General features: G+C 32.1%; 1 protein-coding gene across 1 annotated transcript; it reads right to left on the bottom strand.

Annotated features, from left to right (window-relative positions):
* Positions 1–1993: 1993 nt before the first annotated feature.
* On the bottom strand, positions 1994–19471 carry LOC113519090 (tektin-B1-like). Its single transcript, XM_026904147.3, has 7 exons — positions 19328–19471; positions 15451–15575; positions 14262–14478; positions 12932–13146; positions 7567–7789; positions 4322–4545; positions 1994–3127 (listed from the first exon to the last, which is right to left on the bottom strand). The coding sequence occupies exons 1-7, from the start codon at positions 19406–19408 to the stop codon at positions 2935–2937; spliced, it is 1278 nt and encodes a 425-aa protein (XP_026759948.2). The 5' UTR covers positions 19409–19471; the 3' UTR covers positions 1994–2934.
* Between the last annotated feature and the right edge of the window lie 573 nt (positions 19472–20044).

Raw genomic sequence — 20044 nt, 5'->3', positions numbered from 1 at the left:
TTGGTGTTTTAATAATTATCATTGTGAATGATATTGTGTACACGAAGTATTTGGTATGGAGAAGAAGGATACAATATATATTATTTGGCGAGTCAACAATATCAATAATATATCAAATTACTCAATAGTTACTATATTTTATGATGCTTATCGTTGTGTATATACTCGTATAAATAAATAAATAAATATATATACATTGTCCTTTATGCGCTTTCCGCATTTACCCTTAAGTCTTAAGAGAGATTTTGCCTCACTCTGCGTGTAATACCGCTTATACAACAGTTTGTGCTCAGAGAAATTATTCAATATGATGCCTACGGCCACTTTTTATCATCGTACGGCTCGCCATCGACAGGGAGTTCACCCTCATACCTTACAGCCTAAATGGTCGCGTACAACGCGGTTTCAGAGATGTTTTCTCCCACGAACACTCAGGTTATGGAATGAGCTCCCTGCCGAGGTTTTCCCAAGAGACTACAGCATGGGGTTCTTCAAAAGGGGGGTAAAGAGGTTTCTTCAGGGTTGGCAACGCGCGCGTAATACCTCTGGTATTGCAGGCGTTTATAGGCTACGGTAACCGCTTACCATCAGGTGGGCTGTATGCTTGTTTGCTACCACAGTGGTATAAAAAAAAAAACCTAATGGTAACTTGGCAAAGAATATCATATGGCATTAAGCTTGCCACTTTTACAAGGTTTTATTCTGCAATAAAGAAAAAAGTAAATAAAATACGATCTAGTCTTTTTTTTATCCTGAAAGTAATTCGTTTAATCAATATGTTCTAGTCACGAGGACCAAGTTTAGGGTACGATTAATATAGAACTATTTTTATAAAAATAAAAAACCTAATATCAATACAAGCTATGGACTATGAGGAAAGTAAGATGTGCTAGGCTGATGTACTAGGTACTAGAGTTCTCAATGTACAGAGTTCGAATATAGGTTTTGAGTGCATGTGGTACGCGAATACTATTCAAGTCTTTATCGTAAGTTTTTATATGTCTGTTAAATCGTGTCACTTTTTCCTAACTAAACGGAAAATTATTAAATAAGTGAACATATTTGACAGAAGAGCTACTGAATAAATTTGAGTGCCTTCTTCGGTCTACGTAAATATGATTGTGTATCCGCTTTTCGTGCTCAGTTAAAATGGCTTCCAATTCGACTTCGACATGATATGCACATCCTCCTACTCTTTATAATATACTTAATGATCCCAATTCTCCGTCTTATCTCCGTTCCCGGTTTCGAATTCTGCCCCCTCCCTCACGTCCCAGACGTGCTTGTCTGGTCCAGTTCAAAGTATTAGAACTCCCTACTTGTAAGAATCATTTTTTTGGAAATTCCTTCTAGGCTACCTGCGGATATACAGGATAGTCACTCCATTACTTCCTTCAAGAAAAGATTGAAATCTCACCTTTTAACTAAAAATACATGATAATACTATGCATTTGTACATATTTATATGTATATATAATATTTATTTATTTACTTATTTATTTACAATTTGTGTAGGTTTGTTTTATTTACATTATTTTTACCTGTACCTTTCCTGCACTCTCTTTTAGATATATATATTGTCGAGTGTAATGGAGTAGTCGAATATCTAAACAAGTACTCAAGTACTTGTTCGCGTCCTCCGAGTATAAATCTTTTCGATTAATATAGTGCAACATGTACTGGTTAAAGGCCATCGTCTATAAACTTTGAAGTATTTTGGAAGAGAAGACGGCTTCGTAGCTTCTTTTGTTATCGAACTTTTTTTTTTATAGAACCTACATTATCTTAAAAACGTCCAAAGGCTGCTTTTAAAATACTGGGAAAATAAATATACAATGCCCCTAAGATATAATTACACAGTAGGACTCTAAGCAAAAGAAAACCTATCATTATCCAAATGTAATTGCACTCATTCAAAAGATCTGATAATTAAAAGCTGTAATATATAATAACAACAATTTACAATTAAAAAAATAATATTTATTTCGTAAAATGTAATTTTAAACGCAAAATTTCCAACTTTACAGACAATTTAAAACTTCAAACTACTACTTTACAAAATACTATCAATAGTTACACTTGATTGAGTTCCAAAACTGAAAACCAATCAAACTGCTCTGGTCAAAACCACAAGATATACGATGCTCGAACTTCTACGGGTCGAAATTGAATCTGCAGCTTCATGAACTCAGTTACAATATGAACGTGTCCCTAAAGATTTAACATGGATTTGGTACAAGAATTGAACTTAATATTAGTAACCTTAAATGTAGTTAAATATTGTATTTAGGACAGTAAACGTATATTTTTAGACAGGCCTTGCTTGATGACAGAATAAAATTGAGAATATTAACTTAATTCCAATAGATTTTGGGTAGATTGTTAGATTATTGTCTAAAATCTCATCAGTTATCAGTTGTATGTTGTAACACAATTTTTATTTATTATAAAACAATGTATCAAATTTGAGACACAACATTTTAGATGCATAATGATTTGATGTAAAGTTGCATATATTGTTGTTAAGTGTTTATTAATTGAAATGAAAAAGAAACTAAATCTCTTAAAAAAAACGAATTCTCACTGGTAATTTGAATGGTTTAAGTATTGTAAAGATCGAATAAGTTTTTAATATGAGCATTAAATTTTTGTGCTTGAATATGTTAAGGTGTTCAGCATATAACGAAAAAGAAAATAAATCGATTGGAAATAAAAAAAATATTATTATTTTTGTGTCTTGTTGTCTTCTGCTAGTATTCGTATTTTGGGTATGCTGCCTCGATGTAGTGCGTTGGAAGACTATTTATTATTAATTGTATGTGTTGTTATAATGGATAAATTAAATTTAATTCTTCGTGTAGTAAATATAAAAAGTAATTTTTTAAATTGGGCATTGAATTTTTGAGATCAAAAAAGGAATAAGTTTTAAACTATTCAGTTCTCAACATTTGGTACTTCATCGGCCATACTTGCGAGAATCAGATTCTTATCAGTGCCTTGGGCTCTTTTAGGTTCTAGTGCGGCTCTCATTTCTAAGGCACGGGTGTCTGTCTCGAGTGATTGGTTTTTGTCGTTTAAATCTATGGCTATCTTGATAGATGTCGCTTCTAATGCGTTGTAAGTAGCTCTGAAAAAAATATATAGTAGGTATTTGTTATTCACTATTTATTTTCTTGAAATTTCAAAAGCTTTAAGGTTTGTTACATGTGTATACGCCATACACATACACACACACACACACACACATATATAAATATACAGGCAAAGCTTGTTTTTACCCGCTACTTCGTACGCGTGGTTTTCAGTTATAAAACAATGAAAACTAAATTCAATTTGATGTAGTAGTTTTTGCGTAACGCCGAAACAAATATACAGACAGACAAATCGTCCAGTCACAATTTTATTGTGTTAGTTGAAATTATTTTTTTTTGTTGCTATAAATTGTTGGATAGATTTTATTTTTATTATAATAAACATACAAAAATGGGACTTAACAATCTAGAACACCTACGTAAGTATTTCATAAAAGTCCGTCCCATCTCACTTCTTGGAGAAATTTTTATTCGTTCCGCTTTTCAAGCAGAACACATATATTGAGATTTACTTACTCGCCTAGACCACATGAAACTTTAAGTCGCAAAGAAAACTTAAGTTAACCTTACAATGGGACTACTTGAATTGGCTCGACGCCCGTTCTTAATATATTATTTTCACCAATTAATTATAAGTAGACCCAAATTTCTATGTTTTCTACGACATTAAATTTAATACATTATGAAATACAAACATGTCTTATTTTTTGAGCATAATTGGTTACTTAATTATGCTCGAAGCATACTCAAACGGCTAAATGGATTTGTTTCCAAGATGGACTGTAGCTTACGAGTTATTAATATTCTAATTTTAAAGGTCAGTTTGTTATTGTTTTTTTTGTAACATCTTGGCGCCTTAACGGCTCAACCAATCGTCATAAAATTTGGTTTACATGTAGAAACTATTTAACAATAAGTATCAAGCACACCAATTGCCTAATAATCAAGCTTTGATCAGGGTATGTTACTAACTTTACCCAGAACAGATTCGAGCTAACTCAGAAAAGTTTATTTTCCAAATTGGCTAGCTCGGGAATTGAACACGGGATCTGATTTACGCAAATCAACATGCCCATTGCTGCGTCACAGAGGTCAGCAAATTTTGTATGGATAATGACATAATAGTCTATATTAACTGCGGTCGATCAAAATGGGATGTTTCGTCACGCAAATCGCAGGTAAAGACTAGTATAATATATTTTATATCAAAATTATTAATAGTTAATTACTTAGCGCAGTCCAACTTATCTTGCAACTGCCGTATGGTCTCTCTGAGATTACGGACTTCTTCCTTCAGACCTATATCAGCTTCATCCCCGGCTAGCTCGATGCCAGGTCGATATCCTCGAGTCTCTAAGCGAGTCTCGGCTACTTTCAACGCGTTTACTTTATCGGCGAATTGTTCACCCAATGTTTTCAACTCGGTGCTCAGTTTATCCATGTTTTCTTCCATCTGTAGAATAGATTAAATTCTATTAATATAATAAATGTGAAAGTTTGTAACAATGGATAGACAGATGGATGTTTGTTTATTACTCTTTCACGCAAAAATTACTGAACGCATTTAAATGAAATTTTGTAGACGGGTAAGTTGTATCCTAATTTAGCATATAGGATACTTTATCAACGCGGGCAAAGCCGCGGTATACAGCTAGTACCATATACTCGTAATACTACTAGCTATTGTTTACAGTTTAGCATACGTAGTATTGTTTTTTTTTGTTATTTCTTAAGTTGATAAAATCCTTCTATAAATTAAGACATATTATGTTTTCTGTTCTGATTCAGGTGGGTAAAACTGAGGGCAAAACATACATGTATTATTGCATAATATATGTTGTAGGATACAGCTAGCGTTCATATTTAAGGATTTAATTAGTTATTGAAAAAAAAAACTAACGTATTTACCTAATTTTTTTTTTTCTTATTATTGGAAATATCTAATAATAGCTTTTAATACTCTTTACGTTGTTAATTAACTTCGTACATCAGTAATAGGGTACTTAATTAAATAAATTGTTGTCTCCGGCAAATAGTAAAACATTTATTTGCGTTCAGAATATTAATTCTCGTTGAATTCTACATACGAAATATATAATTTTTATTCTAAAGTCACTAACAGTGTATGTTCCTTTCTATTTTTTATTTTATATCATTTTTATAAATTGGAAGTTTATTCAATTTTGTTATTTATTTTCGTGAAGAAGATTATGTCTAGCCATTTAAATATATAGCTAATTTGCTATACATACCTTATTTGACTTTGATTTTTTTCTATAAGCACGTCGAAGTAACTTTCTCTTAGGAACGAATTGTGGACTTATCCTCTTTGGAATATAGATAAGGAAGTCTGTTCAAATAACGGTCTCTATTCGACCAAGATAAGTGACAATTTCGTACGCATTATCGAAAAATAGTACATGTCCAAAACCGGTGGCCCTTGGAACAGGAACCGAGGCTATTTCCGAGTCAACTATTAAAGCCATATAAGACGAGATCATTTTAAATTATGAGTTTCAATGCTCAATTAAAAGACAGAGAATGTGGTGAAAGTAAAAATATAGAATTCCATGATTTCGGCGGCTGGCTCGCCCACTGCCTCACACGTTGGCTTCTAATATTTATTTCACTAGGTGTTCCCTGCGACATTGCTCGCGTGATTCAATGTATAAAGTATTGTGTTTGTTAAGTTAGAATTTAATTTATCCATGCGCTAAATTTAATTCTAATTCATCCAATCATGTAAATGTAATTGAGTAACAAATATATTTTGCAAGCTTTTATTACATTTATTATAGGTATAGGTAATATAGATACCGATTTGATACCTGTATATTGGGTTTCTCTGGACATTGATGGCTGAAAATGGGTCATCACTCATTTCGATATCGCTAATATTGCTCGGATATCTATTTTTAAATATGTTTTTTTTTTTGGCGGGTGAAAATGGAATGGTGCCACCTGCGCTAACGGGATACGCTGGCAGGGCACCAGTGAAGGGTGATCGATGAGAATGAAAACAGGCCAGTTAGCTCATCATGATGAATTCATTAGGAATTAACCATGATAGTTTCCAAGGGGAACCACGAGGAGGTCGACCTGGTTGGGTATATTGCTAGCAATGGGATTCTCAGTCTCAATTACTAACAACCCCTTTCCCCCTTTTAAATATGTTAAAAGTTTGTTATCCAATATTATTTTTTGGATAACAGACTTTTAACATATTTGTTATTTGACCAATATATAGAGCTTCTAACTAAATACGAGTATTACCCACCTATAATTTATAATATTACTAGGATTTCTTTATTTTAATCAGGAAACTATAGGCCTAAATTTAATAGACACACATATATTAATAAAATATACATGTTATATATTATAATGGCATATAACATTCAGTTAATGGGGAATATTCTTTAATAGTACCTTCCTACAGTGCAGGAAAATGTCTATGACGTAAATAGTCAACAAATACTTTCTACTACCCCATTAGGAAGAGTGGTCCTGAGCGTTTATATTTACTAGCTGTTTCCTGCGGCTTTACGCCCGTGAATCAGTATATATGTATCTTATATGTTCAGTTAGGATATAACATACCCGTGTACCGAATTTCATTTAAATCTTTTCAGCAGTTTAAGCGTGATTGAGTAACAAACATCTATACAAAATTAAACATTACTCAATCGTGCTTAAATGGAATTGAGTAAAGTTGTGGGTCTTAGCTAGTTATTTTCCACATTATTAAGAGAAAGTGTCTAAGCTAATTTCGACCAAATTTTGTTATTATGTATGTATTAACCCAACTTAGTAATAAATTTGGAACTGGTATATATTTCATCTGAATCGGTAGAGCGAATAATGTAATAGAGCTGATAGCCCGATCTCTTCGTTTTATGAAGTTGCGTAGACGGCGGAGGTCTTTTTATATTGGACGACGATATGATTATTATTAAGGTAATAAGAAAGGTTAGTTAGTTCAATTCTTAAATCTACAGGGATTTAATGATAAATAGGGAAGATCATAGAGCTTCTATTAATAGAGTCAGTTCTCAGTATCGAATGTCGAAGGTAGCACACATACCAATGGTAGCGGAATTAAACAAAATAATGATAATCATCTAGCCAGTGATATGGACTATCGCATGCTTTAATGTTTTTTTTTTTAATATTTTTATGTTATTGCATCAGACATTAGTTGTCCACTACTGAATAAGGCCTCCCTCTTAAGAGGGGGTTTTGCCAGTAGTAGCCACTCTTAGCGGGCAAATTGGCAACCACAGTTTGGCTTTAGGTATAAAGAGGGATGCTGCTGCCCATCTCTCCACCGTAAAGTTCCTTAGTGGCCTTTTACGCGAAAGAAGGAGTAGCCTATTTTGTGCCGGGACTTACACGGTTATTTCTTATGGCATAGAAAAATTGATCTCCTACACGCAATGGCGCGAACAACGATTAGTTATTAAAGAATAAATACCTTCATCTTCTGCCATTCTAACTCGTTCCTTGCTCTCTGTGTATCGTAGATGCGTCTGCGCAGCATATAATTGGTGACGTCGGTTTGAGCTCGTAGTGCGTTCCTTGCTCGTCCTCTCGCCACGAAGAGAGCCTCTCGCAAACGAAGTGTGTCTTGCAACTCATCCATTGCCATTTTCTTGATAGACTCACATTTATCAAGCCATTGATCGTAGGTTATCATTCTTTAAAGATAAATAATAAATTAAATAAATACTACTAGAGATATTACAGAGCGTACATGTAGTCCTAAATTAAGTAAGAACTTTATTGATGCTAGACAACTGATGTTAAGACATTATTCATAAGAAAATACTTAGAAAAATACAAACAGACAACTCCATAAATACAAATGATTATTGAACGGGGATGTTTTTTTTAATGGATGATAATGGAATGGTAACACCGCCTGCGCTATCGATATACACTGGCGAGGCATCAGTGACGGATGATAGGTGAGGGTGAAGCAGGTCATTTAGCCCACCATGACGAATCTAACAGTAAATTAATCACGATGATTTCCAGGGCGAAGTACGAGGAGATCAATCTGACAGGGTATATTACTAGCAAAGGACAAAATAGAAATAATCATTTCTAACAATTCCTTTTTCCTCCTTGGACGGAAATCGAACCCATGGCCATGTGAAGGTATAGCGTCACCAAAATAGTGACGGTGTTTTTTTTTAATGGGTCAAAATGAAATGGCAACCCCGCCTGTGCTATTGGTATACACTGGCAGGGCACCAGTGAAGGATGATAAGTGAAGATAAAAGCAAGTCAGTTAGCCTATCGTGATGAATTTTACAAAAAAATATCATAATGGTTTCCAGTGGAAACCGACCTGGAAGTCGACCTGGGGCTATGAGTGACGATGGTAGGTTATTTTGGATTCTATGAGTAATATAATCGGCGAAATGACTATAGGTGAATATCAAGAGTTAAGTTCACTATAACGGCAACAGTCAGTAATTGATAGTGAGAGGCAATTATCGACTGTTGAAGATTATATTCGGTGATCATATTATTTACTAGTAATCTGCCCAGGCTTCGCACGGGTAAGTTAGAAAGATAAAATTAGTATTTTAAATTAAAATTTTTTAAATTTTGTCTTATAGTATTAAAGTTTTCATAGCAATCTAAATTTTTTGTTAAATAAAATATTGCTTTTATTACTTGCTGATAATGTTTCTTTCAATAAAAGAAAGAATTTCTAAAATCGGTTGAGTAATTTTTGAGTTTATTTATTACAAACAAACAGATCTTGCTTCTTTATATATATATATATATATATATATATATATATATATATATATATATATATATATATATATATATATATATATATATATATATATATATATATATATATATATATATATATATATATATATATATATATATATATGCATGTTTAGTTTCTTTTCTTTACAATTCGCAATAAGCAATTATTTATTCTGCAAAGGAAAATGGCAATTTCAATGAACACAAAATTGAAACAGGATTATAGTTCACATAGAAAACTATCGATTAATGAAAAAAAATGTGCAGAATTGTTCAGAATTGATAACGTATTGGTATTACAGAGTTATAAAATAGAAGAATTGAAAACCTTTTTTTTTATTTACTTAAATCTTATAAATTCCCTTAGTCGTCTCTTATGACGCCCATGGGAAAGGAAGGGGTGGCCTACTCTATGCCAGGACTACACGGCAAGTAGAATACTATATTAAATCATTATCATTACTTATATTATAAATGTGAAAGTAATATTGTTTGTTACTTCATAGTGCCGTAACGGCTTAATTAATCACCATGAAATATATTTATGATATTAATATAGATAAAGGTTTTTTTTTAATTCTAAAATATGTTAAAAGAGACCCTATCTTTTATATAATTTTAATTGTAGACTGAGGCAGCAGGTGTACTAAATGTGAATTTGATTGCATTAAAGAAAATGGAGTGCTGGAAAGTTCCGTCAACATAACTGACTTTTGATAACAAAGATGATTATAATACGTTTATTTGCAGATAAGCCATTTTCCGCAGCTTCATCCACGCTGAATCCACTATTTCTTGTGCCCGCAAAAATTAAAAAAAAAAATAGTTACTTAGTGATTCATTTGCTTAATGTATAACTAAAAAACTGTTGCATAAGAGGAAGATTACCAAAGTCGTTTATTGGGCACGTCTGTCTCACTCATGTTTCTGCTGTGAAACAACTGTGCTTGCATGGTTGTGTTTCGTTTTGAACGGTGAGGTATGGCAGTGAAATTACAATATATGAAGGCATAATACTATAGTTTTTAGGAATAGTTACGTATGAGGTGAATTATGAAGGGAAAAACGGAACCCTTATAGTACTTCGTTGTTTGTCCGTTTGTCCGTCTGTCAAGATCCTTTTTCTTAGGAACGCGTGGAGGTATCAAGTTGAAATGAATATCATATACTCAGGTCTGCAATCTCTTAAAGCAGTGAAAAAATCAAGGTTCTAAATCGACGCAATCAAAAGATATGGCCGTTAATGTTCCATTTAAATCGTTTATTTTGACATTTGCAAAGGGAATCAAAACCTATATGGTACTTCTATTTGACTTAGATCATGATATTTGGCAAGAAAAAATGTCACATGGCACAAGTAAAGGAAAAAATGTGAAAACCGTAAATTAGTAGTTATTTCGCGAAAAAAATTCAACTTGATGATTTTGTACGGAACCCTCACGCGAGCCCGACTCGCACTTGACCCTTTTTTATTATTATTACATCAGACAATCGCCGACCGTTCACTGTCCACTGCTGAATATAGGCCTCTCCTATTGGGGGATTTTGACAACCACTGGGTTGTCACACTTGGTAGACGGGTTGGCAACCGCTTAACCTTTGGTGATGTTTTAAGAGGAACGCTGCTGCCCCTCCTTCAACCAATAAATTCCCTTAGTCGTCTCTTATGACGCCCATGGGAAAGGAAGGGGTGACCCATTTTATGCTGGGACTACACGGCTAGTAGAATACTATATTAAATCATTATCATTACTTATATTATAAAAGTAAAGGTAAGTTTGTTTGTTACTTCATAGTGCCGTAACAGCTTAACTAATCACTATGAAATTTTGTATACATGAACTATATAGGAAGTAGAAGTATATGAGCTACTTTGTATTTCGGTCAGTAAACATATGTTATGTGAACGAAGTCGTGGTTAAAAGCTAGTATAATTTATAATTTAATATAATATTCTACAAAAAAGGATTCTAACATGTACCTATTTATAGGGGAGAAAGAGATTGTTAGTAATAGGGTCTAACTGATCGATAGCCAGCTATACACCTTATCAGGTGGACCTCCACACGGTTCCCACTGGAAACCATCGTGGTTAATTCTAACGGAATTCTTCACGATGGTCTAACTGACCCGCTTTTATCATCACCTATCATCCCTCACTGGTGTTCCACCAGTGTACACCGATTGCGCAAGAGGGGTTATTCCATTATCACCCATTAAAAAACATGTATTTATACAATAAAATTGCTTCCTATACTAATTTCATAAACATGAAAGTTTGTAAAGACATTTAGATGTTTAATTCGAAGTTTGTTAGTCACGCTTAAATGGCTGAATGGATTTGAATGAAATTTGGTACGCAGATGGTCCTTGTTTTAGATTAATACTTAGAATACTTACAATGTTAATTCAAGCGGATACAACCGTGGATTACAGTTTGTGACAATATAATGACAAGATGACAGTAAGACTGGTAAAACGCTTGAATGTTATCCGCAGCTTCCAAAAACGAACTAAAATATAAAATTTTGAGTTTTTGGAATCTATATCTAGATTTAAGTAAATAAAAAAAAAATTGTTTCAATTCTTCTATTTTACAATATATATATATATATATATATATATATATATATATATATATATATATATATATATATATATCCTGTTTTAATTTTGTGTTGATTGAAATTGCCATTTTCAATTTTTTCATTGCCATTTAAAGAAACTAAACATGAAATTCCTACAATATATATATATATATATATATATATATATATATATATATATATATATATATATATAAAATCCTAACTGCGGTTGGCAACCCCCCTACCAAGCATGACAACTACTAGCAAAACCCCTTATGGGGAAGGCTATGTTCAGCAATGAATGGTTAACGGTTGATACTACAACAACATATATATTTATACATATAATTTATAGCTCATTTACTTCGTAAAAGTGTCGCCCAGTAAACTACTATAGTCTTTGTAATGAATGTGACCTAAAAACTCTTGATAACAATGCGGAACGCTCAAGAATTCAAGAGTTTCTTTGACTTACAATTACGCTATTAAATAAAATGAAATTTCAATTTAATAAATGAAATTTATTTAGTTTTGTTCAAAGTTGGAGAACGAAGGCCGTCTCGCTCTTATTTTTAATAACAAATATACAGTTTATCTGATGGTAAGTAACCACTGTTGTCAATAAATACTTCCAACGAAAGAATTGTCGGCGCAATATTGGCTTTTTAGAAAAAAAAATATGCACTTACTGTAAAGGTTGTATTTAAAAAAATAGTCGTAAAACTGCAAGTCAGAAGTGAACACTTAGCTTACGAACTTGTAAACATTATTTTTTGGTTGTTAAGAAATTTTTTTTTTTACTAAGTATTTATTATTAGATACTAGCGGCCCGTCCCGGCTTTGTACGGATGGATATTATTACATTTTAAAAAGTGGCCAATAAGGGTGCACACGCAACGGAAGCTTAAAAATGGAGTAACTTCTCCCGTTTTCCCAACATTTCCCTTCACTGCTCTGCTCCTATCGATCGTAGCGTGATGAAAAGTATACTATAACCTGCCCAGGACTATAATAATTGTACCAAGTTTCGTTAAAATCCGTTGAGTAGTTTTTGTGTATAATGAACATACAGACAGACAGACAAAAATTTTATTGATTGCATTTTTGGCATCAGTATCGATCACTAATCACCCCCTGATAGTTATTTTGGAAATATATTACAGAATTGACCCCTCTACAGATTTATTATAAATATAGAAGATAAAATTTTATTTTTTTGAGACCCTATTAAAAATATTTACATCAAATTTAAGGAATGGATTACGTTAATTAAATTACTGTGTGTGTATGTATTAAGCGTGATGGTCATGCGAGTTCAATACTTTTCCCCCAACCTAAAAAGTGCAAGTTGGTGCCTGAAGAAGTTGTTACATCGAAAATTTTTTGATAGGGTATAATTTTTTTTAAAATACGCACAATGGTAGAAAAGCTAGACAAGTTGAATGAAAACAAAGTTACCTTTTAGGATTCTTCAATGAATCAGTTTTGTAGGTGATATTTGCGCAGTCCTTGTCTAAATTGAGCATGTCTTTGTCAATCTGGAGGGCTTCGTTTTTGTCATTCAAGTCTAGTTGGAGTTTGAACTTGACTACTTCTAACTTGTTAATCTTTTCCCACGCAGATTGGCATCTGTCTATTAACATTTTCTTGTTACTCTCCGTCACGCATAATTCCTGGAAATTTGATAGGGATCTATAAAACGGATGGAAAGAGTCATTTGTGATACGTAGTGGTTATAAGATCTGTGTTTATTTTCAATTTTTCAGTAGTTGAGAAAGAAAACAAAAAAATTGTGACAAAAAAAAAACTATAATGTCTCAATATAGATGTAATTTAATTATGTATATTTATTAAATTAATAATAATATAAATGTAAAAGTGATTTTGCATGTTATCTCTTGGCGTTTAACGGATCAACCAATTGTTTTGAAATTTGGTATTAAATGTACTGTTTCGGTGAGAGAATAACTCAACCTACTATTTTATCCTGCCTATTAATATATCCTGGTAACACGAACAAAGTCGCGGCTAAAAGATAGCAAATAAATAATTAACAATAGACATTTTTTATCTTTAATATTGACGGCAAGGAAAGCAAAATTCGATAGACGGTGGGAAGCCTATTCAAAATGCAGGGGAATTTTTAATTCAAGTTGTGCTTGGTGAAATAGAGATGTGGATTATATTTGTACTTAGAAGTCATACAAGTCACAGTATAATCACGGTCTAGCAAGGGGAGCCATGGCTATCGATTTTTGCCTTGTTTGGTCTTCTTTAATTAACCTTCAATGTAAACAGAGTTACATTTTTTTATAAAGACTCTTATTGACTCAGCGTCGAAACTATTTATAAATTTAGTACAAAAGTATGTAAACAAGCAAATTAAGATATATAGAAGTAACAATATTTATGTTACACGTTTCGCATTTAAGAGAATTTAGTCACTGATAATGTAAATTTTGCTAGTATTTCGTATCAATTGTATTTATCGTATATTTTAAACCACAATGGCTATTAGAGACTTATATATAAATGTGTTATTTTAATTATAAGAAACATTTTTCCAATCTCCTGCAATCTTAATGGCGTAGTAGTATGTATTTTTATTAATGAGATTCCAGGTTCGACCTCGATTGGAAAATTAAACGAATTTATTAACTTGGCTCTGATTTGGGTCTTTTAAGTATCCACCAGTTTGTTATCTAGTCTCTCATAATAACTTAGAATACGCTGAAAACCAGATAACTGATGTAATTAGCATTGTGATTGTTAGAAGCTTCTTAATAACTTTTTTCAACTCGGTATCAGCAAGATCGTAAGTCAACTCAGTACTTCTTCTACCATCGCGATTCGACAGACATTCAGAGCAGACCAGAAGAGGCATGTTTAATTGTTCCAACTCGCGTTCCGTAGAAGCTTTCTCTTCTTTTAAGGCCGCCATTTCTCTGTCTAAACGTTCGAGAAGCTCTTGTAATGTTGATTTCCATTGTTCTATTTCATAAACCCTGCACAATAAAGGCATTAAATTACCGTCGTTTGTTAAATTGTTGCAATGAGGCTTAATGTTTAAATATTTATTCTATTGCACACAGACCCACATATTCGAATATAAAATCTTTTACGACTGTAATTACAGAGGGGGTAGGCAGAGGCATTAGTCGGGTATTGTCTTTGTGGTGAGCGTAGCAGTTTATATGGACGTATTTAGTCAAATATTTATTTGAAACCAACTTTTGGAGCTAGTACTTCGAGAACAATGATAATAATGATGTAATGGTTATGTCTTCTAATTAGCAAACACTCTCTTAGGTGTCAGGGAGAATCCGTTGGTGAGCTCTATAGCGGTCGACATTTTGTTGATAAACATGTGAAAGCAAAATGTGCACTTTAAAGTGGAGCCTTGTGGAGTGCACAAATTGACACAAATGTAACAACCAGAGTCTGTTTAAATCGTCAAAAAAGCATATAGTGAGCTACTATTACTAAGCGATCATAAAGAGAAGAAGATTTACAATAGAAAGTATTTTTGTGTATAAACACAAAAATACTTTCTAAATATAGATTTTGATAATAATTTGAGTATTATCATAACTAAAACATTTATTTTTGGTAGAAGAAATCTTAAACTATTGTGTTTAATCAAATTTTTTTTTTATTATAAGCCTTTCGAAGGAATAATTAAATAGTACTGAACATAATCTTTTCCATAAGGAGAATGTTGCCAGTAGCTGTAATGCTTGGAGAGCGGGTTGGCAACCGCAGTTAGTTTTTAATATTTTAAAAGGGATGCTGCTGTCTATCCCTCGACTATTAAATTCTCTTATTTGCCTCTTATGACACCCACGGGAAAGGAAACGGTGGACCATTCTATGCTACGATCACATGGCGTTCTATGTTAAAATTTTATGACTCGTACACACATGATTTCGAAAGTTTTGAATAATATACGTATAATATAATATAGTAACGAATAATACCTTGCTCTAAGTCGATTGTTATTATGGTAGCTGTCCCAGTCAGTCTTGATTCTGGTTTCGTTACGTAGTTGGTGTGCAGAGTGACGTAAATCAAATGCATCAGCCCTTCTAGTATCCGCTGTTACCTGTTAATGAGAATTTATAATTTATTTCACACTTGGGTTTTTTATGACATTGCTATATCTCACATATTGAGACCTGATATATTAATGTAAAGTCTTTATATAATTAATACACAATTATCTAGTTATAAAAAAATAAATAAAGGCACGCAGCACCAAAGACGGCCGAATTACTAAAAGTGATCTTGTAACTTTCAAAAGATGTTTGAAAAAAATTGGGTAAATTGGCCCCTTTTATCTAATAGAGCTCAATCAATATAATTTCCCAATTTTACATTTAATCCGATTTTAAAATATTTAAGCCTAAATTCAAGCCTATATTTAAGCCTAAATAAAATTAAAACTTAAGAATAAATCTGCAAGTTAACATATGCGCCATATATTTATAAATGCCAGTTTTAATAAGGAGAAGCAGTCATATTTACATGGTAGTGAGATATAGCAATGAAATTGCAGGGTATAGAGGTATATACCTTAGTCCTCAGGAATGGAAATTCATGGAGGGTTTTTAATAGGTGATTATGAAATAGTAATCCCGCCTGCGCTATCGGTATACTCTGACGGAGCGCCAGTGAGAGGTGATAGGTGAGGATGAAAAGATAGGTCAGTTAGCACATCATGACGCGTACATTTGGAATTCAGCACGATGGTTTTCAGGGAGGACCATGTAGAGGTCGACCTGGCTGGCTTAATTGTTAGTAATGGGGTCCTTAATCTCCATTATTAAAAATTCCCCCTTCGCAGCGCATGGGGGTATTGTGGGTGATAAAGTATACTCCATTATGTCGAAAGTACTTTCCATCAGGTGGACCGTCAGCTTGTTTGCAATTCTAAGTTACATAAAAAAAGGTGTTAAAAAAAACTAATTCAAACGTAATCAATCTATTTTACATACTAGACTAGAACATTCCGAGTCCGACAATGTATTTTGACGTTCCACTAGAGTTGAAACCGTTTGAATGAATATTTACGATGTAGTATTTGAATAAAATTTACATTGACTGCAGATGAAGACAATGTTATTTACAGATATCAAAACGAATGCGCGTTTTATGCACTTTATTCTCAACGTAATGGATATGTATGTATTTACATGGTCGAATTTACTCCTGCGCGTAATTGGCTAGCAGAGATCTGTAGTAATGCAACATATTATTAATCTAAAAGGATGATAACAGTAATAACAATATCCTCAGTACAATTACTTATGTAAATATTTTTTTTAAATTACGTTACTTTTTTAAATAAAATAAAGCTTGCTAATAAGGTAAATGAATTTTTAAAACCAGTTAAGTATTTTTTAAGATTATCCATTAGATGGTAAAAGTTGAATTTTCCCTCTTTATAAAAATCCATTTTAATTTATCATTATCATGCCAGCATATAATGCATATTATAGCAGTTATTTATATACAGAGTGGAGTGGAAATCATTATCGCCCTTATAAGGGAGTGTTCTATTAGTGAAACTGAATTTTTTGTTTTTTTTTGCGGGTAAAATGTGAAGAAAACTTTTTATAGTAATACGTGCAGCTGTCAAAGTAAACACTATATATTTTATTATTATATTTATCCAACCCGTATAGTAATAAAATAGTAGATTACTGTTTTACTAAAAATATTGAGTCTGATACCTACAATTCTATTTAGGTTAGGTCCTTATTTCTATAGGCGACGGTTACCACTTTCCATCAGGTGGGCCGTCAGCTTGTTTGCCATTCTAAGTTGTATAAAAAAAATAAAGGTAGTCTTTAGCCACTAAAAAAATTTTACATAAAAATTATCAAAGAGATTCTTCTCCTTATTTGTAATGAATATATAAAAGTTTACCATATGTCACTGATTAAATGTTTGTAGTCCAATCATGCATAAAAAGCTGAATGGATTTTATTCCTATTTTTTTATTTATGTCATTTTGACACAGTTTGACAGGATTGTTTTTTGAATGAAAGTCTTTCAAAAATATATATCCTTTTCTAGCAATTTATTTATTTTGTATTTTTTATTACATAAAAAGAATAAAACTACTTACCAAGAAATATCATGGCAATTTATTCAACTTTAATATGATAGTAAGAAGAATAAGATATGGTCATTAATATATTTTTTCAAAGGTTTATTAATAAATTTAGTACAGATAATACTGTATTTGGAAAACAAACTTTTGGTATTATACGTAGTGGATATTAATATTATTGTGGCACTTTGTTGCTATCCATTAATTAATATAAAACAAGATCATTAACCAAAGTAATGACAGGAAAAGGAATTCACAAGCTAACTACTAAATAAAATAAATTTACAATTACTTTATAAGATAGCCGAATAAAAGAACTTAGTTTATACTCATTAAATTTATAACATAAAGCAGCTGAATACGTGTCAAAAATTACAAAAACTCAAACTGTCATTATTCAATGCGGAAACTGTGACCGGAGTTCGATGATATTCGAATCTTTCCGCGATAGGCTTACCAAGCAATTTCCTGGACTCGGGGAAGGCACATAAAACTTTTCTAATTTACCAGCAAAATCAACCGCGCCCGTAAAATTATTAGGCAACCATGTCATGAGAGTGTGTCTTTATAATATTTTAAAGTAGGTTGAATATTAAGTAGGCCTTTGACCAGCAGTGGGGTACTACGAGAAAAGGACGACGATGAAAAGGTTAAATACTTAATTGATCATATTTAACATCTCATACACTATATAATTATTAGTATTTTATTATATGAATAGTTATGTACTAAATTTCATAATATTTTTTTTTATAATAAATAGACAATAATAACTTAGAACAACATATATATCTGATCAATTGCAGCAGGAGCATAATCTATTCAAATAAAATTCTTCCACATTCATCAATCTTTTCTTACACGGCCGGTTACGGAAAGAAGGTCGACATTTATACAGCCACAAACAAACCAAGATAATATAGCATTTTTGTTATGATATAATATATAATTAAGTTATAATATATAAACATATATAGTGAATTATAATTAGACCAGATGTTATCAACATAGACAAAATACATAATAAAATCTTAGATTATATAGATATACTTACTAAATCCAATTTTGGTGGAAAGAAGAATTTATCCAGCCACAAACAGCGGAAGATAATATAGCAATGATATTATGGGAAAAGCTGGCACAGACAAACATAATAGTGAATTACAACAGACCAGATGTTATCAACATAGACAAAATACATAATAAAATCTTAGATTATATAGGTATACTTACTAGATAAAAGTGTTCCATCGAATTAGATTATGGAAAACACAAGCGATAGTAGAGTACTACTATTGTTTCTGTTTTTCATAATCTAGTAATATTGGTAATAATGGTGAGACCGACAGATGTAATAGCAAGTAGCTTGAATAGGTATTGTAAATAACTACATGAAAACATCAATATATGTAGATTACAGAAACAAGCAGCCATTTATTCTTCAAAACTTATAAGATTTTGCCAATTATGCACCACATCACCATAAATATACACATATATGTATATAGAGTCAAGAAACATAAAAGTAATATACATATAATGAACAATAGTATATATACAATGAGTCTGGCCCACTATACTGTATTCAGTTTGACCGAGTCTTCAGAAACAAACTTGGTTTCGCTAAGTCACATTAGAGTGTATGCCAGGTAATAAGAGTCGGCAATATGAGACATAAAGTATGGAGGACCACACATTGCACAATAGTAATAATAACAGAATAATAATAAAATTATAACCTGCAATCCATACAGACGTGCATCCCAGTCCGATAAGCTTAAATGCGGCAGAGGTTTCTCAAATGTCACAACAGACTGCATTGTTGATATCAAAATAATAATAGAAAAAAAAATAATAAATTTAGTGTTTCTTAAAATATTTACGTTGACATAATGAAAGTAGAGATGTCAATTTATAATTTTTAATATATATTTTCTTTTTTTAAATTGGCCAGTATTTCAAGAACGACTGATAACCGTAAACAAAGATCGAAAGACAAATAATGGAAGTTTTATAGGATTTTTTACACTTCAACTAACACAATAACGTAATCTTCATGGGTATATTCCTTTTTGAAAAAACGTGCAGTGCACTTGTAGTTCTTCCGGTTTTGTGGGTGCCCACTTACCATTAAGTGAGCGCAAGGGGCCCCCTTTTTTCAAAAAAAAAAACATTAAGTACCATTTATCGGGGTTACATGTAGTTAAAAATTATTTTAGATATTATTATGTATTTCTTGACATATTAATTTTGGACATTCACTTACAGACAAATACAGTAAAAGAATTTTCTTATCTCTTCAGAATTACATTTATTTTTTTAATAGTTTCAATTCAAAGAGCTTTGAAATTATTTCTTGGAAACGATTGCTTTTTAGAAAAATATTTTGTAACTGGAATAATTAGTTAAATATTACTGAAGTAAAAAGAAAATATTTTTTTCTGATTTCAGTCTGG

This window comes from Galleria mellonella, unplaced genomic scaffold (genome assembly GCF_026898425.1).
Source record: "Galleria mellonella isolate WM207_F2 unplaced genomic scaffold, CSIRO_AGI_GalMel_v1 utg44, whole genome shotgun sequence".
Lineage (NCBI taxonomy): Eukaryota > Metazoa > Arthropoda > Insecta > Lepidoptera > Pyralidae > Galleria > Galleria mellonella.
This window is presented reverse-complemented; position numbering and strand designations above follow the sequence as displayed.